The sequence below is a fragment of the Carcharhinus amblyrhynchos genome, chromosome 1, assembly GCF_965287045.1.
Source record: "Carcharhinus amblyrhynchos chromosome 1, sCarAmb.v2.hapA, whole genome shotgun sequence".
Lineage (NCBI taxonomy): Eukaryota > Metazoa > Chordata > Chondrichthyes > Carcharhiniformes > Carcharhinidae > Carcharhinus > Carcharhinus amblyrhynchos.
In genome coordinates, this window is record NC_137324.1 from 81,209,490 (window position 1) to 81,228,695 (window position 19,206).

The 19,206-nt window shown below is 41.0% G+C and overlaps 1 protein-coding gene across 11 annotated transcripts in view; it reads left to right on the plus strand.

The window, feature by feature from the left end:
* fryl (furry homolog, like) overlaps positions 1–19,206 on the plus strand; it is a 474,495-nt gene that overhangs the window by 428,265 nt on the left and 27,024 nt on the right. For 10 of the 11 annotated variants that reach the window (XM_080187850.1, XM_080187842.1, XM_080187801.1 and 7 more), the window contains one exon: positions 3,853–3,921. In XM_080187850.1, the coding sequence (XP_080043976.1) occupies positions 3,853–3,921 (69 nt within the window). Of the gene's footprint in view, positions 1–3,852; positions 3,922–4,004; positions 4,085–19,206 lie in introns of those variants that run through there. The other variant, XM_080187867.1, reaches the window with a different exon arrangement.

Sequence of the window (19,206 nt, forward strand, 5' to 3'; positions counted from 1 at the left end):
CCATTGCTCTACTTGTTTCCCAAAGATCTGTAAGTTTATTCCCTTCAAGTCCCCCATTCAAGTTCTTTTTGAAAACACTGATCAGCTCTGCTTCCACCAACCCCATGGACAGAGTATTTCAGGTCAGCACCAATCTGCATTAACAAAAAGTTCTCCTTCACGTTCTTCCTGCATCTCTTGTCTGAGGCCAAACAATTATAGGCTAGTTATTCTTACATCACTGGTGGGCAAATTGTTAGAATTAATCCTGAAAAATCAGATAAAATGTGTCTTAGAAAGGCATAAACTAGTCAGGGATAGTTAGCATGGTTTTGTTAAGGAAAGATCATGCATTACAAATTTGATTGAATTCTTTGAGGAAGTAATATGGAGGATCAGTGAGGGTAGTGCAGTGGATGTTGTCTGCATGCTTTTTAGTATGGCATCTGACAAGGTCCCACAAAAAGCAAAAGCCCATTGGGCAAGGTATTGTGATGAATTGGATGCAAAGCTGGCTTAGTAACAGGAAACAAAGGGTAGTGGTTGAGATCTGCCCTTGCGAATGGAAAACTGTTTCAAGTGGTGTTCCTCAAGGCTCGGTGTTGGGACCCCTGCTCTTTGTTTTATATATTAATAATTTGGACATGGAATGTGAGGGACACGATTGGAAAATTTGCAGATGACACAAAAATTGGCCATGTAGTGGATAGTGCAGAGGTTGCCTGTAAGCTCCAAAATGATATAGATGGATTGGTGGAATGATCAGGAAAGTGGCAGATGGAGTTCAACTCTGAAAAGTGTGAGGTAATGCGTTCAGTGATACAGCGCAGAAAAGACCCTTTGGGCCATTGAGTTACGGAGTAAAAGGGAATACACAATTAGTGGTATTATGCTGAGATGGGTAGATGAAGTGAGAGATCGTGGTGTGCAAGTGCATAGTCCCTAAAGATAGCAGTAAAGTTTTTTATAAGGTTCTAAAAAGGCATCTGGAATGCTCTCATTCATTGGCAGAGGTATAGAATAGAAAACTAGGAATATAATGATGAACTGTATAAGACACTGGATAAAAGCAAATTACTGCGGATGCTGGAATCTGAAAGCAAAAAAGAAAATGCTGGAAAATCTGTTCAGAGAGAAAAGAGCTAACGTTTCAAGTCCAGACGACCCTTTGTCAAAGCCCCTCTTGTGAAATAAACACCTCCTCTGTTTAAGACATTGATAAGGCCACAACTGGAGTATTGTGGGCAGTTCTGGTCACTACATTACTGGAAGGACGTAATTTCTCTGGAAAGAATGCAGAAAATATTTACTGGAGTGTTGCCAGTGCTGGAGAATTGTGGCTAAGAGGATGGATTAGAGAGGTTCTGGTTGGTTTCCTTAGAGCAAAGAAGACTGACGTGTGACATGATTGAGGTATACAAAATTGTGAACGATATAGATAGAGGAGACAGGAGGAACGTGTTTCCCTTGGCAGAGAGTTAAAAAACCAGGGGGTCATAGATTCAAGCTAAGTGGCAGAAGGGTTTGAGGGGACATGAGAAAAAACTTCTTTATGCAGAGTTTGGTGGGTGTTTGGAATTCGCTGCTTGAGTTGCTGGTGGAGGCAGTGACCCAAAACCCTCTTTTAAAAAGTACCTGAATCAGCAGCTTAAGTGCTGTAAGCTGCTGGGTTATGGGCTGTGTGCAGGAATATTGGATTAGAAAGGGCACTTGAGTATCTCTGGATCAATGTGGACAAAATTGGCCAAATAGCCCCTTCTGTGCTGTATCATTTCTATGGCCTTAAATCTGTATCCCCTGTTCCTTGTACAATGAGCTTACAGAAACAGTTTTTCCTTGTCTACTTTATCCAAACCTGTCATAATCATTCACATCAAATACCCCCTCAATCTCATTTCCTCCAAGGAGAACAACCCCACCTTCTCCAGCCTAACTCTGTAGCTAAAATCTACCATCCCTGGAACCATACTGGGAAATTTCCTGTGCACTCTCTCGAGAATGCTGACATTCTTCCTGGGCACAGTGCTCCAGCTGTGGCCAACTAGAGTGTTGTAAGGGTCCAGTGTAACTTCCTTATTTTTGTATTCAACCCATCTATTTGTGAAGCTCCATATCCTTTGCTAACCACTCTGTCCTGCTGCCTTTACTGATCTATACACGTGCATCCCCAGGTCAGTGATCCTGCATACTCTTTAGAATTGCACCATTAAGTCTAAATTGCTTCACCCTATCCCTTTTGCCAAAATGCATCACCTCACACTTGTCAAGCCTACACCTGTTTCTATGACAGCATGACAAGGAAGTAGACTGAGGAGAAAGAAAATGGTACCCAAAGTAAAAGGTTAGCCGGGATGGGAATCTGAATATTTTTCCTTCCTTTTGACATCAGCTTGAAATAGGTGAAATACTCTCTACTTATCTGCATGAATGCAGCTTCAACAACATAAGAAGTTGAACATCATGCAGTGCAAAGCAGTCCATTCAATTGAATTTAAAAAAACTGAGCTTGTTTAGTGGAATAAACAGAATACATCTTGACCATTGGACTGCTAGAAAGAGATTCAGTGGCATTCATGCAGGTAAGTGGAGAGTATTTCACATTTCTGACTTGTGTTGTGTAAATGGCAGAAAAGCTTTGGATAATTTATGTGGTTGATAAGTTTTTCATTAATGGTAACCTCCACCAGCATGTTGATGGTGGAAAATTCAGCAACGGTAATGCTGTTGAATGTCAAGAGAGATATAACTTTCTCTCTTTGTTATAAGTAGTTTTTACCCTGTCCCTTGTGTGGTGGGTGTATTATTTGCCACATACCAATATAAGAGTATTGCCCAGGTCCTGTTGCATGCGAGCATTGACTGCTTCTTATCAAAAGAGTTGCAACTGTACAATCATCAGCAAACATCCCCACTTCTAATCTTATGATGGAGGGTCATTGATGAAACAACTGAAGATAGTTGAGCCTGGTTCACTGCCCCAAGGCACTCCTGCACTGGTGTACTGAGGCTGAGATGATTATCCTTCAATAACCACCACCATCATCCTTTGAGCTAGGTATGACTTCAGCTTGTGCAAAGGTGTATCCCCTCTCCTCCTGGATTCCTGGTGACTTCAGTTTTGCTAGGGCTGCTTGATGTCACACTTGGTCAGATACAGCCTTGCTGTTACGGGCAGTGACTTTGACCTCACCCCTGGAATTCAGTTCTTCTGTCCACGTTTGAACACAGGCTGTAATAATGTGTAGATTTGAATGGCCCCAACATAATCCGAACTGAGCATTGTCGAGCAGGTTTTTGGTAAGTCAGGGCCATTTGATAGCATTGCTGGCTGGATAGATTTGTCCTGTTTTTAGTGGGAGGAACTTACTTGGGCAATTTTCTACTTGGCCATGTAGCTGTACCATAACAGTTTAGTTAAAGACATAGCTAGTTATGGAACAAACAAAAATCAGTATTTTGTTGGGACCCATAGTCTCTGCTGTATTCAGTGGGCTCAGCTGTTTCTTCATAATAACACAGAGTGAATTGAATTGGCTGAAATCTGGCATCTGAGTTGTTGAGGATCTTAGACCAAGATGACTCACTTGGCACTTATGGCTGAAGATGCTTTAGCCTTGTCTTTTACATTCAGGTGTTAAACTCTGCCATTATTAGACAACAGGTAAGTGCTGTAACTTTGCAGGTGATTGGAGTTGATGAACCTGCTATGATTGAAGTTGATGGACCTGCTATTTAAATAGTGTTCTGGTTTTGGACACTGGGGATGGTCATCCTTGATTTATGAAATGAATAACTGCATATATGAGGATATCATAATTTTTATGCCTGTTAAGTTGTTTATTTACTAATATGACTGAACATTTTTTATTGCAGTGGTTGGAAAACTGTAAAAGAACTTTTGGCACAGGGGATGGTCTCCAAACAACAAATAGAGATGCACAGGTGAGTGACCTAATTTCTCTATTCGCTCCCCAATGTTCTGCCTCACCCACCTTATCCATTTTTCTACTTCCCTTGTATACTAGGATACAGAACAAACCTCAGGAGAAATTGGAAGAAGGAGCATTAATATCCATAATTTTAGAACATAATTTTCCATCTCCGCAATTTTATGGTAATGCCAAAAGATTATTCCTATTGAACATAATTTTTACAAATGCGGCTAATTGCAGCAGACTTTTTCTAATAATTCAAAAGCCTTGATCGTTTTCATTATTAATGATGAAGAGCGCAGGAAAATAAATCTTGACCAACCCTTAGAAAACCACGTAAATAAAAGTGAGGTTTGAATCCCTGCAAGTGGTTTCATTATTTATTTGTGAATACTACTCTACACCATTTTGAATTAAACCATATTTTTACGGTTTTTGTGGTTTCCTGTTTTCAAATTGTTTGATGTCCATGTAGTTTGTTCCATGTTCATATGTGTGGGTAAACATAGTTTTGTAGTCATGTTGATCAAACAAAAGTCATTCCATTTGAACTACCGGTCATTATGTTACAGAGATAAGCAAAAATCAATGGTCAGTTGGTAGTTTCATCCAGCGAATGTTCTAACTTGTCTGTTTAGTCTGTCAGCCAAATAATTAGTAAAATATTAATTCAATTGCTCTGTTTCACTTTCTATCGTTCTGTAATATTATAAGTGAAGAAGTGACCAGCTCAACACTAAGATGTAAACAGTGCTATCTGTTACTGATTCCACACTTTCAGTGGCTAGTGACATTCACACAGAGGACATGAATTTTCATGAACAATAAATCATGGTGTGTGCCTGCATTGGCATGCCTATCTGGCGCATGAATTCAGAATCGATCCATACAAATAGATATGATTTACCTGAAATTCAAAGATATTTTGGTGCTATTTACAAAATGTGTCCTGATATTTTGAATATTTTGAGTGTAACGTTTCTCGTATCAGGTGAACTTCATTTCTACTATTTGACATTCCCCACATGCATTCAAAACATACCCTGTCTGAAGTTTTTGCAATGGCCTTCTTGGGAAGATTTTGAAGATGGTTTCTGCAGGAACGGCCTCAAAACATTCTGATTACAGTGCTGGGGTCAGGCTCTTGTGAATGCAGCTGAATGGGAGCATGTATTCTGGGGGTGGAATGCAATGTCTATCCTTGCTAAAATGTGCCGGTTGACATTCTGAAGTTGAAGAGCTGTCAGCTACTCGACATAAATTGATGGAAATAACAGGCTTTCGCAGAGCCAATGGGGTAGTCATGTATGGGCAACCAGGTTGATTCACAGCAATTCATTAAAGACTCAGCCACTCTTTTTTTTTCATAAGAACATAAGAAATAGGAGCAGGAGTAAGGCATCTAGCCCTTTGAGCCTGCCCCGCCGTTCATTAAGATCATGGCTAATCTGAAGTGGATCAGTTCCACTTTCCTGCTTTCTCTCCATAACACTTAATTCCCCTGTCTATCAGAAACCTATCTACCCGTGACTTAAATATATTCAGCGAAGTAGCCTCCACCACTTCAACGGGCAGAGAATTCCAGAGATTCACCACCCTTTGAGTGAAGAAGTTCCTCCTCAACTCTGATCTAAACTGTCCCCACCTTATCTTGAGGCTGTGCCCTCTAGTCCTGCTACCCTTTCTAAGCGGGAAGAATCTCTCTACCTCTACCCTATCTATCCCCTTCATTATCTTATATGTCTCTATAAGATCCCCCCTCAGCCTTCTAAACTCTAACGAGTACAGACCCAGTCTATTCAGTCTCTTCATAGGCTAACCCCCTCATTCCGGTATCAGCCTAGTGAACCTTCTCTGCGCTCCCTCCAAGACCAATATATCCTTCCGCAAGTGCGGCAACCAAAACTGTACACAGTACTCCAGCTGCGGCCTCACCAGTACCCTGTACAGTTGCAGCAAGACCTCCCTGCTTTTATATTCTATCCCCCTCGCTATAAAGGTCAACATTCCATTCGCCTTCTTGATCACCTGCTGCACCTGCAGACTGGGTTTTAGCGATTCGTGCACAAGGACCCCCAGGTCCCTCTGCACCGTAGCATGCTGCAGCTTTTCGCCTTTTAAATAATAATCCCTCCTACTATTATTTCTACCAAAGTGGATAACCTCACACTTGCCAACATTATACTCCATCTGCCAGGTCCTCACCCGCTCGCTCAGCCTATCCAGATCTCTCTGCAGACTTTCCACACCCTCCACGCAGTTTGCTTTTCCACTCATCTTCGTGTCATCAGCAAATTTCGTTACCTTACACTCAGCCCCCTCCTCCAGATCATCTATGTAAATGGTAAACAGTTGAGGCCCCAGCATAGATCCCTGCGGCACTCCACTGGTCACCAACTTTGAACCAGAATAACACCAATTGATTCCAACTCTCTGCTTCCTATTAGACAGCCAATCCTCTATCCACGCTAACACCTTACCCCCAACTCCATGCACCCTAACCTTATGCAGCAACCTTTTGTGAGGCATTGCTGTGACAAATTTTAAATGTTAATTAGCCATTTAAAGAATCCCTGTATTTAAAATACTCTATTTCTTGACCATGGAAAATCTATTAACCAAGTTTGAAAATTGAACTGTGTGCTCATATACTGTAAGATTCAGATGCTGTGGAGTCATAGAGATTTACAGCATGGAAACAGGCCCTTTGGCCCAACTGGTCCATGCCACCCTAAGCTAGTCCTGATTGCTCATGTTTGGCCCATGTCCCTCCATACCCATCTTACCCATGTAATTATCTAAATGCTTTTTAAAAGACAAAATTGTCCCCATCTCTACTACTACTACTGGCAGTTCATTTCAGACACTCACCATCTTCTGTGTGAAAAAATTGTCCCTCTGGACCTTTTGTATCTGTCCCCTCTCACCTTAAATCTATGCCTTCTAGTTTTAGACTCCCCTACCTTTGGGAAAAGATAGAACATTGAACATGGAACGTAGAAAAACTGCAGCACAAACAGGCCTTTGGCCCACAAGTTGCGCCGATTATATCCCTACCTACTCGGCTTACCTATAGCCTTCAGTCCTATTAAGTCCCATGTACTCATCCAGGAGTCTCTTAAAAGACCCTATCGAATTTGCCTCCACCACTATCGACAGCAGCTGATTCCACTCACCCACCACCCTCTGAGTGAAAAACTTACCCCTGACATCTCCTCTGAACCTATTCCCCAGCACTTTAAACCTGTGTCCTTTCATAGCAACCATTTCAGCCTTGGCAAAAAGCCCCTGAGAATCCACCCGATCTATACCTCTCAACATCTTATACACCTCTATCAGGCCACTGCTCATCTTTCATCTCTCCAAGGAGAAAAGACCGAGCTCCCTCAACCTATCCTCATAAGGCATGCCACCCAATCCAGGCAACATTCTTGTAAATCTCCTCTGCACCCTTTCAATAGCTTCCACGTTCCTCCTGTGATGAGGTGACCAGAACTGAGCACAGTACTCCAAGTGGGGTCTGACCAGGGTCTTATGAAGCTGCAGCATTATCTCCCGACTCCTAAACGCAATCCCTCAATTGATGAAGGCCAGTACACCATATGCCTTCTTAATGACGTCCTCTAACTGCAAGGCTGATTTAAGACCCCAAGGTCCTTCTGATCCTGTACACTGCTAAGAGTCTTACCCTTGATATTAGACTCCTTCATCCCATTTAACCTGTCAAAATGGACCACTACACATTTATCCGGGTTGAACCCATCTGCCACTTCTCCACCCAGCCTTGCATCCTACCTATGTCACGCTGCAACTTCTGACATCCCTCTAGACTGTCCACAACACCACCAACCTTCGTGTCGTCAGCAAACTTACTAACCCATCCCTCCACTTCCTCATCCAGGTCATTTATGAAAATTACAAACAGCAAGGGTCCCAGAACAGATCCCTGGGGCACTCCACTGGTGACCGACCTCCATGCAGTAAAAGACTCATTTACAACCACTCTCTGCCTTCTGCGGCAAGCCAGTTCTGGATCCACAAGGCAACAGCCCCTTGGATACCATGCCCTCTTACATTCTCTTGAAGTCTTGCATGGGGGACCTTAACGAACGCCTTGCTGAAGTCCATATAAACCACATCTACTGCTCTTCCTTTGTCTATGTGTTTAGTCACATTTTCAAAGAACTTAACCAGGCTCATAAGGCACGATCTGCCTTTGACAAAGCCATGCTGACTACTTTTGAGCATACTAAACTTCTCTACATGTTCATAAATCCTGTCCCTCAGGATCTTCTCCATCAGCTTACCAACCACTGAGGTCGGACTCACCAGTCAGTAATTTCCTGGGCTATCCCTAGTCCCTTTCTTGAATATAGGAACCACATCCGCAATCCTGCAATCCCGTGGAACCTCTCCCATCTCCATTGACGATCCAAAGATCATCGTCAGAGGCTCTGCAATCTCTTCCCTCGCCTCCCACAGTAATCTGGGGTACATCCCATCCGGTCCCGGCGACTTATCTACCTTGATTCTATTCAAAATTTCCAGCACATCCTGTTTTTTAATGTCCACATACTCAATCTTTTCAGTCCGCCGCAAGCCTGCAGTACAACCACCCAGATCTTTTTCCACCATGAATACCGAGGTAAAGTATTCATTAAGCACCTCTGCTATTTCTACCGGTTCTGTACAAACTTTCCCACCTTCACATTTTATAGGTCATATTCCTTCACATCTCATCCTTTTATTCTTCACATATTTGTAGAACACCTTAGGGTTCTCCTGTAGGTGCTAAAAATCAAACTTCAACATAATCCAATCAATATGCTATGTGTAAATACCATCATTTCTTCCAGCAGCATCTTTGACAGTACATTTTGAAAATCTTAACGGTCCATTTGGTAGTTATATATGTTTTATATGCCTTCTGAGATATATCTCCTCTGAAAAGTTCTGAATTAAATAAGTAAGTGAGTGTAGAAGTTTTGTGTTGATACTTAATTACCATCATTTTCAACATTGGCATTTACAGCAGAGAAACGGAAATTTGCAGAACAGAAAAGCCATTCAGCTTGTCATATCCTTACCAACTCTGTGTTAAGGCAAATCAAAACTAATCTTAGTATTTTATATTTTTCCTGTCATTTCGTGCCACCTTCTCATCCAATTTTCCTTTAATAGGAGTATTGAACCACTTCCTTTGGCAAAATATTGCATCTGCAACAAGAAATTTCTCCCATCTCTCTTGCTTATTTTAGTAATTTTGGAAATAATGCCCTTTAGTCATTGAGTGCAAATAAAGGAAGTAATTTTTCTTTATTCACACTTTGTCTTCATAATTTTAAAAACTTCTTCAAAATCTTCTCTTCTCTTTTTCTGCTCCAGTGAAAGTTTATCCTCACAATTATGGTTTCCCATCCCTGGCACCATCCTAATAAATCTCTACTGTATGCTTTCATGGATTTTAATTACCTTTCTACAGTGAAGTACTCAAAACTGAACAGTACTCTTTGTGGCTAAATCGTTATTCTATATAACCATATTATTACTTAACTTTTAATATCCAGAATTTTTTCAGTCTTTTTCATGGCTGCCTTGACATTTTCAGGGAATTGTAACTGTAATTTCTAGATCTCTCCATTTATCCATGCTATACAGTGTCCTGTCATTGATCATATACACCCATTGCTTATCCACATTAAATTGCATCTGCTACTTTACTGGTATTCTTATAACATGCCCATATTTTCCTTTCTTGTCAACAATCTTCAAATTGTGTCTTGTATGCAAGCTTAAATCATCTATTAATACCAAGAGGAAAAGTGGACCTAGCACTGACCTATGAGCTGTGCCACTTTTAAGCTTTTTCCATTTCTAAATCCATTGATCCTAACTCTTTGGTTCTGTCCGTAAACCGGTTTTCTATCTATGCTTCTACATTCTTTACTTTGCTACAGGTCTCTTGTGAGATACCACCTCAAAGTTCATTGATATTTCACCTAGTACATACATTGGACTGAAATCTAGAACCGGTTTAGAATTTTATACTCTTGTCTAAGCTGATTATTTGTAATCCAATATCTAAGCCACTTTTAATTTGGGGCTACCTCTGCCCTTGCTGTTTAACCAGCATTTGAGTTTGCAAGGTTTCAATAAAGCTGTGCAAAAACTAGCAAGATGTAGTGAAAAGTCTCTTTTTATAAATGATTAGTAAAGCATTTCATGTCAAATGAGGGAACTATTTAAAAGTGTACTTGTATTTCACAAAGTTGTAGTTAAGTATATTTTCAATTAGAAATTGTTGTAATTCATAATTTAATCAGGTTTATCTAAGTGTGTTCATTTTTAGATGATTTGACTGTATGTTTACACTGCGCAAGGATATTTTGGCCTTGGAGGGAGTGCAGAGGAGGTTTACTAGGCTGATACCGGAGTTGAGGGGGTTGAGCTATGAGGAGAGGCTGAATAAACTAGGCTTGTACTCGTTAGAGTTTAGAAGAATGAGGGGAGATCTCATTGAGACGTATAAGATGATGAATGGGATGGATAGGATAGAGGTGGAAAGACTCTTCCCGCTCAAAAAAGACAGTAGGACTAGGGGGCACAGCCTCAAGATAAAGGGGGGGCGGTTCAGAACGGAGTTGAGGAGGAACTTCTTCACTCAAAGGGTGGTGAATCTCTGGAATTCTCTGCCCGTTGAAGTGGTGGAGGCTGCCTCGCTAAATATTTTTAAGAAGCGGGTTGATGGGTTTTTGATAAGAGAGGGGATTAAGGGTTATGGGGAGAGGGCGGGAAAGTGGAACTGAGCCACGACAGATCAGCCATGATCTTATTGAATGGCGGGGCAGGCTCGAAGGGCCAGATGGCCTACTCCTGCTCCTATTTCTTATGTTCTTAAAATATTCAGAATTCATCTTTCAGCTGTGTAAGTTTCCTTTGATATATGAGACCATTAGACTTAGGCTGTTTGGCCCATCAAGTGTGCTGCGCCTTTCAATGAGATCATGGCTGATCTAATATAATCCTCAACTCCACTTTCCCACATTATCTCCATTACCCTTGAATCCCTTATTGATTAAAAATCTGTCTGTCTCAGCCTCGAACATACTGAAAGACCCAGCCTCTACAACTCTCTGTGGTAAAGAATTCCACAGATTAACTACAATCTGAAAGAAGAAATTCCTCCTCATCTCTGTCTTAAATGAGCAACTCTTACACTGAGATTATGCCCCCTGAGAATCCTTTTTGTCTCAAATAAGGTCACTTCTCATTCTTCTAAACTCCAATGAGTTCAGGCCTGTGGCACAGTGGTTAGTACTGCTTTCTCATAGCGCCAGGGACCCAGGTTCAAGTCCTGGCTTGGATCACTGTCTGTATAGAATCTGCACATTCTCCCTGTGTTACATTGGCAGTTTTCCAATCTCTTGGTACATTTCCAGAATTTAAGGATTCTTGGAAGATTACTACCATTGCATCCAGTATCTCTGTAGCCACTTCCTTTAATATCCTGGATGCAACCCATCAGGTCCAAGGGACTTGGCCTATGACCCCATTAGTTTCCCCAGTATATTTTCTCCAGTGATAATATGTACAGTATTATCCAATTGTTTCCTCTCCCATTCTGCCCCTTCATTATTTAGTATTTTTGGAATGTTATTCGTGTTCAAAGATATGCTGTTAGGTGGCCATGCTAAATTGTCCCTTAGTGTCCCAAGATGTATAGGGTAGGAGGATTTGCAGGGTAAATGTGTAGGGATAGGGTGGAGGATGGGCCTGTGTCAGATGGACTGATGGAGAGTCAGTGCAGATACGATGGGCCAAATTGCCGCCTTCTCTACTAAGGATTCTGTGGTTCTTCTACCGTGAAGACTGACACAAAGTATTTGTTTAACTTCTCTGCCATTTCCTGGTTCCCTATTATTAGTTCCCCAGTCTCATTTGCTAAAGGGTCTATATTCACTTTGGTCTTTCCCCTCTTTATTTTTCTTTGGTCATCTGTTGTTAGTCTTTAAAACTTTCCCAATCCTCTGGCAGAATAGAAAAAATACTCCACTGCAGAGAGATAGGTCTGTGCATTTGAGTTATTATTGTCACATGTATTAGTATACAGTGAAAAGTATTGTTTTTTGTGCGCCATACAGACAAAGCATACCATTTGTAGAGAAGGAAAGGGTGCAGAATGTAGTGTTACAGTCATAACTAAGATGTAGAGAAAGATCAACTTAGTGTGAAGTAGGTCCATTCAAAAGTCTGATGGCAGCAGGAAAGAAGCTGAACTTGAGTTGGTTGGTACGTGACCTCAGACTTCTGTATTTTTCTCTCAGTAGTAGAAGGTGGAAGGAGTATGTCCAGGGTGCATGCTGTCCTTGGTTTTGCTGGCTGCTTTTCCAAGGCAGCAGGAAGCATAAACAGAGTCCAGGGATGGAAGGCTGATTTGCATGATAGACTGGGTTTTGTTCTCAATCCTTTGTGGTTTCTTGCAGTTTTGGACAGAGCAGGAGCCATACCAAGCTGTGATACAACCATAAAAAATGCTTTGTATGGTGCATCTGTAAAAGTTGGTGAGAGACATAGCATGCATGTCAAATTTCTTTAGTCTTCTGAGAAAGTAGCGTTGTTGGTGGGCTTTCTTAACTATTGATGTGCCAAATTTCCTTAGCCTCCTGAGAAAGTAGAGGCATTGGTGAACTTTCCTAACTATAGCGTTGAAGTGGAGGGACCAGGACAGGTTGTTGTGACCTAGACACTTAAAAATATGAAGCTCTTGTCCATTTCCACTTTAGCCCTGATGATGTAATCAGGGGCATGTCCTGTGCTATGCTTCCTGAAGTCAATGACCAACTCCTTCCATTTGCTAACATTGAGAGGGAGATTATTGTCGTTGCACCAGTTTACCAGATTCTCTATCTCTTTCCTGTACTTTGTCTCATCTTTGTTTGAAATCCCATTATGGTGGTGTCATCAGCAAACTTGAAAATAGAGTTGGAGGGGAATTTGGACACACAGTCATAGGTGTATAATGAATATAGTAAGGGGCTGAGGACACAGCCTTGTGGGGTACCAGTATTGAGGATGACCTTGGAGGAGATGATGTTGCCTATCCTTACTGATGACAGTCTGTGAGTTAGGAAGTCTAGGATCCAGTCACAGAGGAGGAGCCAAACCCCAGGCCTTGGAGTTTGGAGATGGGTTTTGTGGGAATAATGGTGTTGAAGGCTGAGCTGGAGTCAATAAATAGATGTCTGACATAAGCAACTTTCGTTATCCTGGTGCTCTGGAGTTGAATGTAGGGCTTGGGTAAGAGTGTCTATTGTAGACCTGTTGTGGCAATAGGCAAACTGTAATGGATCCAGGCAATCTGGAAGGCTGGAATTGATTAGTGGCATGACTAACCTTTCAAAGCACTTTATAATGGATGTCAGAACCACCAGGTGACAGTCATTAAGGCATAGAGATGATGGTCATCTTCTTGAAGCAGATAGAGATTTCAGATTGATGTAAAGAGAAGTTAAGGATGTTGGAGAATACCCCCACCAGCTGATCCATGTAGAATCTGAGCGCTCATCCGGGTACTCCATCTGGGCCAATCACCTTTCCATGGGTTGACTTTTGAGAAGGCAGATCTGTCTGTGATGTTGACCTTGGATACCGGTTTGGCCACAGTTTCTAGAGCTGAAGGCATGCTCTCGCTGACCTCTTGCTCAAAATGGGCATAAAAAGCGTTGAATTAATTGGGAAGGGGTGTATTGGTGCTGAAGATTCTACATGCCTTCATCTTGTAGCCTGTTATGTCTTGCAGACTTTTCCATAGTCGGTGGGAGTCCATGTGGCTAGTCTGCGACTTTAGCTAAGTCTGGAACTGTCTGTTGGCATTTTTGATGGATCTCCATAGATCATATTGGGGTTATCTCTTCAGTAACCATACCAATAAAGTGATGTTCTGGAATGGTCACAATCCCAAAGCCTAATGGCTCACTTAGAATTTGTGTGGAATTGACTGTAAACAAATCAGTGGAACATGAGATGGGGTGGCATGGTGGCACAGCGGTTAGCACTACTACCTCACGTTGCCAAGGATCCAGGTTTGATTTCCGGCTCGGGTCACTGTCTGTGTGGAGTTTGCACATTCTCCCCTTGACTACATGGATATCCCCTGGGTGCTGTGGTTTCTTCCCACAGTCCAAAGATGTGTGGGTTAGATGGATTGGCCATGCTAAATTGTCCTTTGTCATGGGGATTAGCTAGGGTGAATGCATGGGGTTACGGGGATAGGGCCTGAGTGGAATTGTATTGGTGCAGACTCAATGGGTCGAATGGCCTTCTGCACTGTAGGGCTTCTATGAGATCCACCTGATGGCATCAGTGAGTGGATGAAAAACTTGCCACATTTTAATGTATTTTAAAGTTTATTTATTAGTGTCACAAGTAGGCATACGTTAACACTGCAATGAAGTTACTATGAAAATCCCCCAGCAAGTTAGAAATTAGCACCCTTTTCAATAAATTAGATGCAAAGAGAGCTTTTTGGCAGTTGCCTCAGGACAAAGAATCCAGACTGCTGACCACTTTCATAATGCTATTAGATCATTATTGCATTGATAGATCACCATTTGGAATTGCTCCTGCACAAGAAATATTCCAGAGAATGATGTCTCAAACCTAGAAGGCATTGAATGAGTAATATGCAATATTGACAACATACTCATACATGTTTCTGAGGGAAGAACAGAACCACAGAGTGAGAGTAGTCCTCAAAGTCTACAGCAAATAGGTTTGACATTGAATGAGAAATGTGAATTTGCAAGGTCAATGATAAAATTCCTTGGGCACATTGTCCAAACCACAGAAAGCTTAGGTGATTAAAAAATTCACACAACTCAACATTACAGCTCTACACAGAATCCTTGAGATAGTCAACCAAGTCAAGAAGTTCTGCCAAATTTGCAGAAATTAATAAGCTGTTGTGAAAGCTGCTGAAACCAGATCAATAGTGATGCTGGGAAGTAGACCTGCAAAATGCTTTTAACAAAGTCAAAAATCCTCTAATTTCAACTGAAATTCAAATGCACGTGGATCCAGAACTGCTAACCATTGTAGCAGCAGATGCATCATCTACTGGCTGGATGCAGTATTGTTTCAAGTTCAAAAAGATAGTAAAAGAAGACCAGTTTATTACACCTCAAGAGATCGCTCTCAGACGCTGAGAAAAAGTGTGCATTAATTCAGAACGAAGCTTTAGGAGCAACATGGGTGTGTGAGAAGTTCTCAAATTATATGATGGGATTGCAGTTTAAAATTGAAACTGACCACAAGCCTTTGGTCATTCTTCTTAACCTAAAAGTGATTGCACTTAGAATTCAGCATTTCAGACCGAGACTAATAAGGTATGATTCATTGACTGGGTATGTTCAAGGGAAGTACTAGATGATAGTAGATGCACTATCAAGAATACCAGAGGAAGAAACCCACATGGTAGATTAGAATTTAATCAAGGAAGTGGAAATGCATACTTCACTTATTACCAAACAACATTACCAAAAAGAGACTGCAGGAGATTGAACAAGCAGGTTGACAGATGCATCCAAATAATGGAATATTGCAAGTAAGGATGGCCTAATTATACTTCTTGCAACTTTGTATTTTGTACAGAGAAAGCATCCCACAATCTTTGATTTCTCAGTTTTTAATTAAAGACTAGTCATCCCTAAAACACTTCAACTTGAGATTCTTCAAAAAATTCTTCAGGGTCACTTGGGGATTGCAACATGTTGAGCAAGAGTCCAGCAGCCAATTTAGTGGGCAGGCATTCATCATTCTATAGAAAAACTAATCTTGAATTGCCTTGTGTGTGCAATAAATAACTAACATAATAGCAAACCACTGTCACTTTCCACTTTTCCATCGAGGCCATGAGAGCATCTGGAATGGATTAATTTGCATTTAAAGGCAAATCATCATCACTGATTACTATTCCAGGTGGCTTGAAGTGAACAGATTGCACAATATCAAGGTGGAGGCAATCATCAATCATTGAAGAGAATCTTTGGGACACAAAGCATCCCAGACATTGTAGTCTCAGGCCATAAATCACAGTTTACTAACAAATTATTCTATAACTTTGCAAAGGAATCAATTGGCTCACCTAGATATCCTTGAATTGAAAATCCTCAAATCTGCAAATTGAAAAGCTGAAAAGATGGTTCTAACAATCAAAGAACAGATGAAAAAAATGAAGATAACAACTTAAACCTTGCGAGTTACAGAACCTCACCATGACAAAACGGGAATTTTTAATGGGAAGGTGACTAACAAATCAAATCCCAGCTCTGCAACAGAAACTACAATTTAACATTATCTCAAATGATCACAAGAAGCATGAGGAGCAATAGAGACACAAACAGGCTCATAACTTCAACTTCAGGCACAGACTTAAAACAGCTGCAGCCTGGGAGAGAGTGTAAATACGAAACATAAAGAAGGCAGAATAATAAAAACTGCTCAACAACCAACGTCTTATAAGATTAGACGACCAGGGAAGTAGCAGGAGAACCCTAAGCACCTTAATATCCTTGGTCAGAAAGCCAAACTAAACTTTAGCTTATTACTCAGATCTGGGTGGAAACAGGAATCAAGACTAGGCTCTGTAACCACCTATAACACTCATCTCAAAAGAATTGAGAGTGCAGAGTAGTTCTTGACCTTGACCTCAGAATGAAATCAGAACAAGATTAGGGAGGTTTGTCAAAGCACCTCAGATAGTAACCCTGTAAAACATGCAGAGAAACATGGAAGGATGTGTATAATTACGATAAAGACTTGGGGAGGAGATGTAGAGTCAGTAGTTAACATCAGAAGCATCTGATGCTGATGTAACTATAATGCAATGTCACATGACAAAGTAAGAGGGATCTGGAGGATAAGAGAAGTCTGACCTCCTGTAGAGTTACTGAGATGTACCTTTAGTTATAAATAAATAATAATGGTCTTATGCAGTCTTAAGTAACTTAGTTATGGAAACAGTCAAACCTAAAGAACCCCAACTGGATGCCAAAGACAAGACCATCAGTTCCAAACCTCTTTGGCTTTAGGTACTGAAGGACTGCTAATTTTGGATCATTGTTTAAAAAAAGGAGAAAGAAACATAGAAAATAGAAGCAGGAGTAGGCCATTCAGCCCTGTAAGCCTGTTCAGCCTGCCATTCATTCTGATCATAGTTGATCATCCAACTCAGTAGGCTGATTCCGTCTTCCTTCCATATCCTTTTGATCCTCTTTGCCCTGAGAGCTATACCTATCTTCTTCTTTAAAACTGGAAAGGGATAGCCCAAATAATTACAGGCTTGTCAGTCTAACCTCAGTGTAGGAAAATTATTCAAAATATATCTGAGAGGCAATATGAATTGTCATTTAATCTGGACAGTCAGCATGGGTTTGTTGAATGAAGGCTGTGTCTGACTAGGTTGAATTTGTTTAGGACGTAATGAAGATAATGTGTTTGATGCTATCTGTGTGTTTTTTGGCAAGGCTGTTGACTCAGTACCATACAGCAGACTCGGTCAGAAAGTTAAAATGTCGTGGAATCCAAAGAAAAGTGGTGAGTTAGAGCCAAAATGACATATGCCACAGAGCAAATGGTATGGGGAAATGGGTGTTTCTGTGATAGGAAGGCTGCTTCCAAGGGAGTGCCACAAGGATCAGTAATGGATCCCTTGCTATTAATTTTATATAAAAATAACATAGACTTAATTATAGGGGGCATGATTAAGAAGTTTATAGATAGCATGAAAATTGGCAGTATAGGCGATAGTGAGGGGAAAAAGCTGTATACTGTAGGAAGCTATCAATGGACTAGTCTGGTGAGTAGAATAGTGAGAAACGTAAATTAATACAGAAAATTGTGATTTAATGCTGTTGAGGAAGGGAAATAAAGCAAGGAAATACACAATAAATGGAGGATTTGGGGAAATATGGAGGAATATATAGAACTTCAGCTGCCTGGAGGTGGACTCTCTGCAGCAGACTAGGACCAAAGCATAGAGTACAAGAGCAAAGGGCTATGCAAATATGGTATAAGTATCAGTTAGACCTCATAGAGTACTGCCCACAATTCTGGTCATCACATTTCAGGAGAGGTAAGATTGCACTAAAGAGGGTAAAAAGTAGATTTACAGGAATGTTTTCAGGAATGGAGATTTTTAGCTGTGAGTAAAAATTGGATAACCTGAGGGTGTTCTCTTTGGACCAGAGGAGCCTGGGGAGAGGTCTGAATGAGATGAATGAAATTGAGGGGCTTAGACTGAATGGATAGGAAGGACCTATTTCCCTTAAGAAAAATCAATAGCATACATTTAAAATAGTAGAAGAAAAACATGGGAGATGAGGGGGAAATGTTTAACCCAGTTAGTAATGGGGGTCTGGAACCTTACTCCATGAAAGATAGGTAGAGGCAGAAATTTTCCTTGCATTTTTAAAATATTTGGATGTGCACTTGAGGTGTCATAAAGTAGTTTATTTATTAGTCACAAGTATGACTTACATTAACACTGCAATGAAGTTACTGTGAAATTCCCCTAGTCGCCACAGTTTGGTGTCTGTTCGGGTCAATGCACCTAGCCAGCAAGTCTTTCAGAATGTGAGAGGAAGCATCTCTGGAGCATACCCACGCAGACATGGGGAGAATATGCAAACTCTACACAGACAGTGACCTGAGCCAGGAATCAAACCCGGGTCCCTGAAGCTGCAAAGCAGCAATGCTAACCACTGTGCTACCGTGCCACCCCCAAATCAGAGTGGAGAATGTGGGCATCAATCCCAGTATCTCTCGCATGTGAAGCGAGCACTCTACCATTTGAGCTAATTCTCCTTGACAACGCCACAACATTACAAACCAACAGACCAAGAGGTGCACAGTGAAATTATACTAGTTATCTCTTTTACAGCTGGCACAAAAAAGATGGCTGGAATGGCCACCTTCTGCATCTTTTCGTTTATATAAGCATGGAGAAAATTGGCTGTAAAAACCTACACTTGGAAAATAAGAAACGTGTTATGCCATTTCGGGTAATTTTATCTTAAAAATTATTGAGGAAAGAACTTAAAATTGCATCCAGGTTATATTGGCAGCCTACAAAAATGTATTATGTCAGTGACTCACTATACGACTGCGATTCTTAAGATTAGGAAATAAATGTTCTATTTTAATCCTTCAAAATGTTGTAATGGCTGGATTCCAGCAGTTAGTATAATTTCGAGAAACTGAGTGAGTGGCTTGCTTTTGCTGTAGTGTGAATCAGATT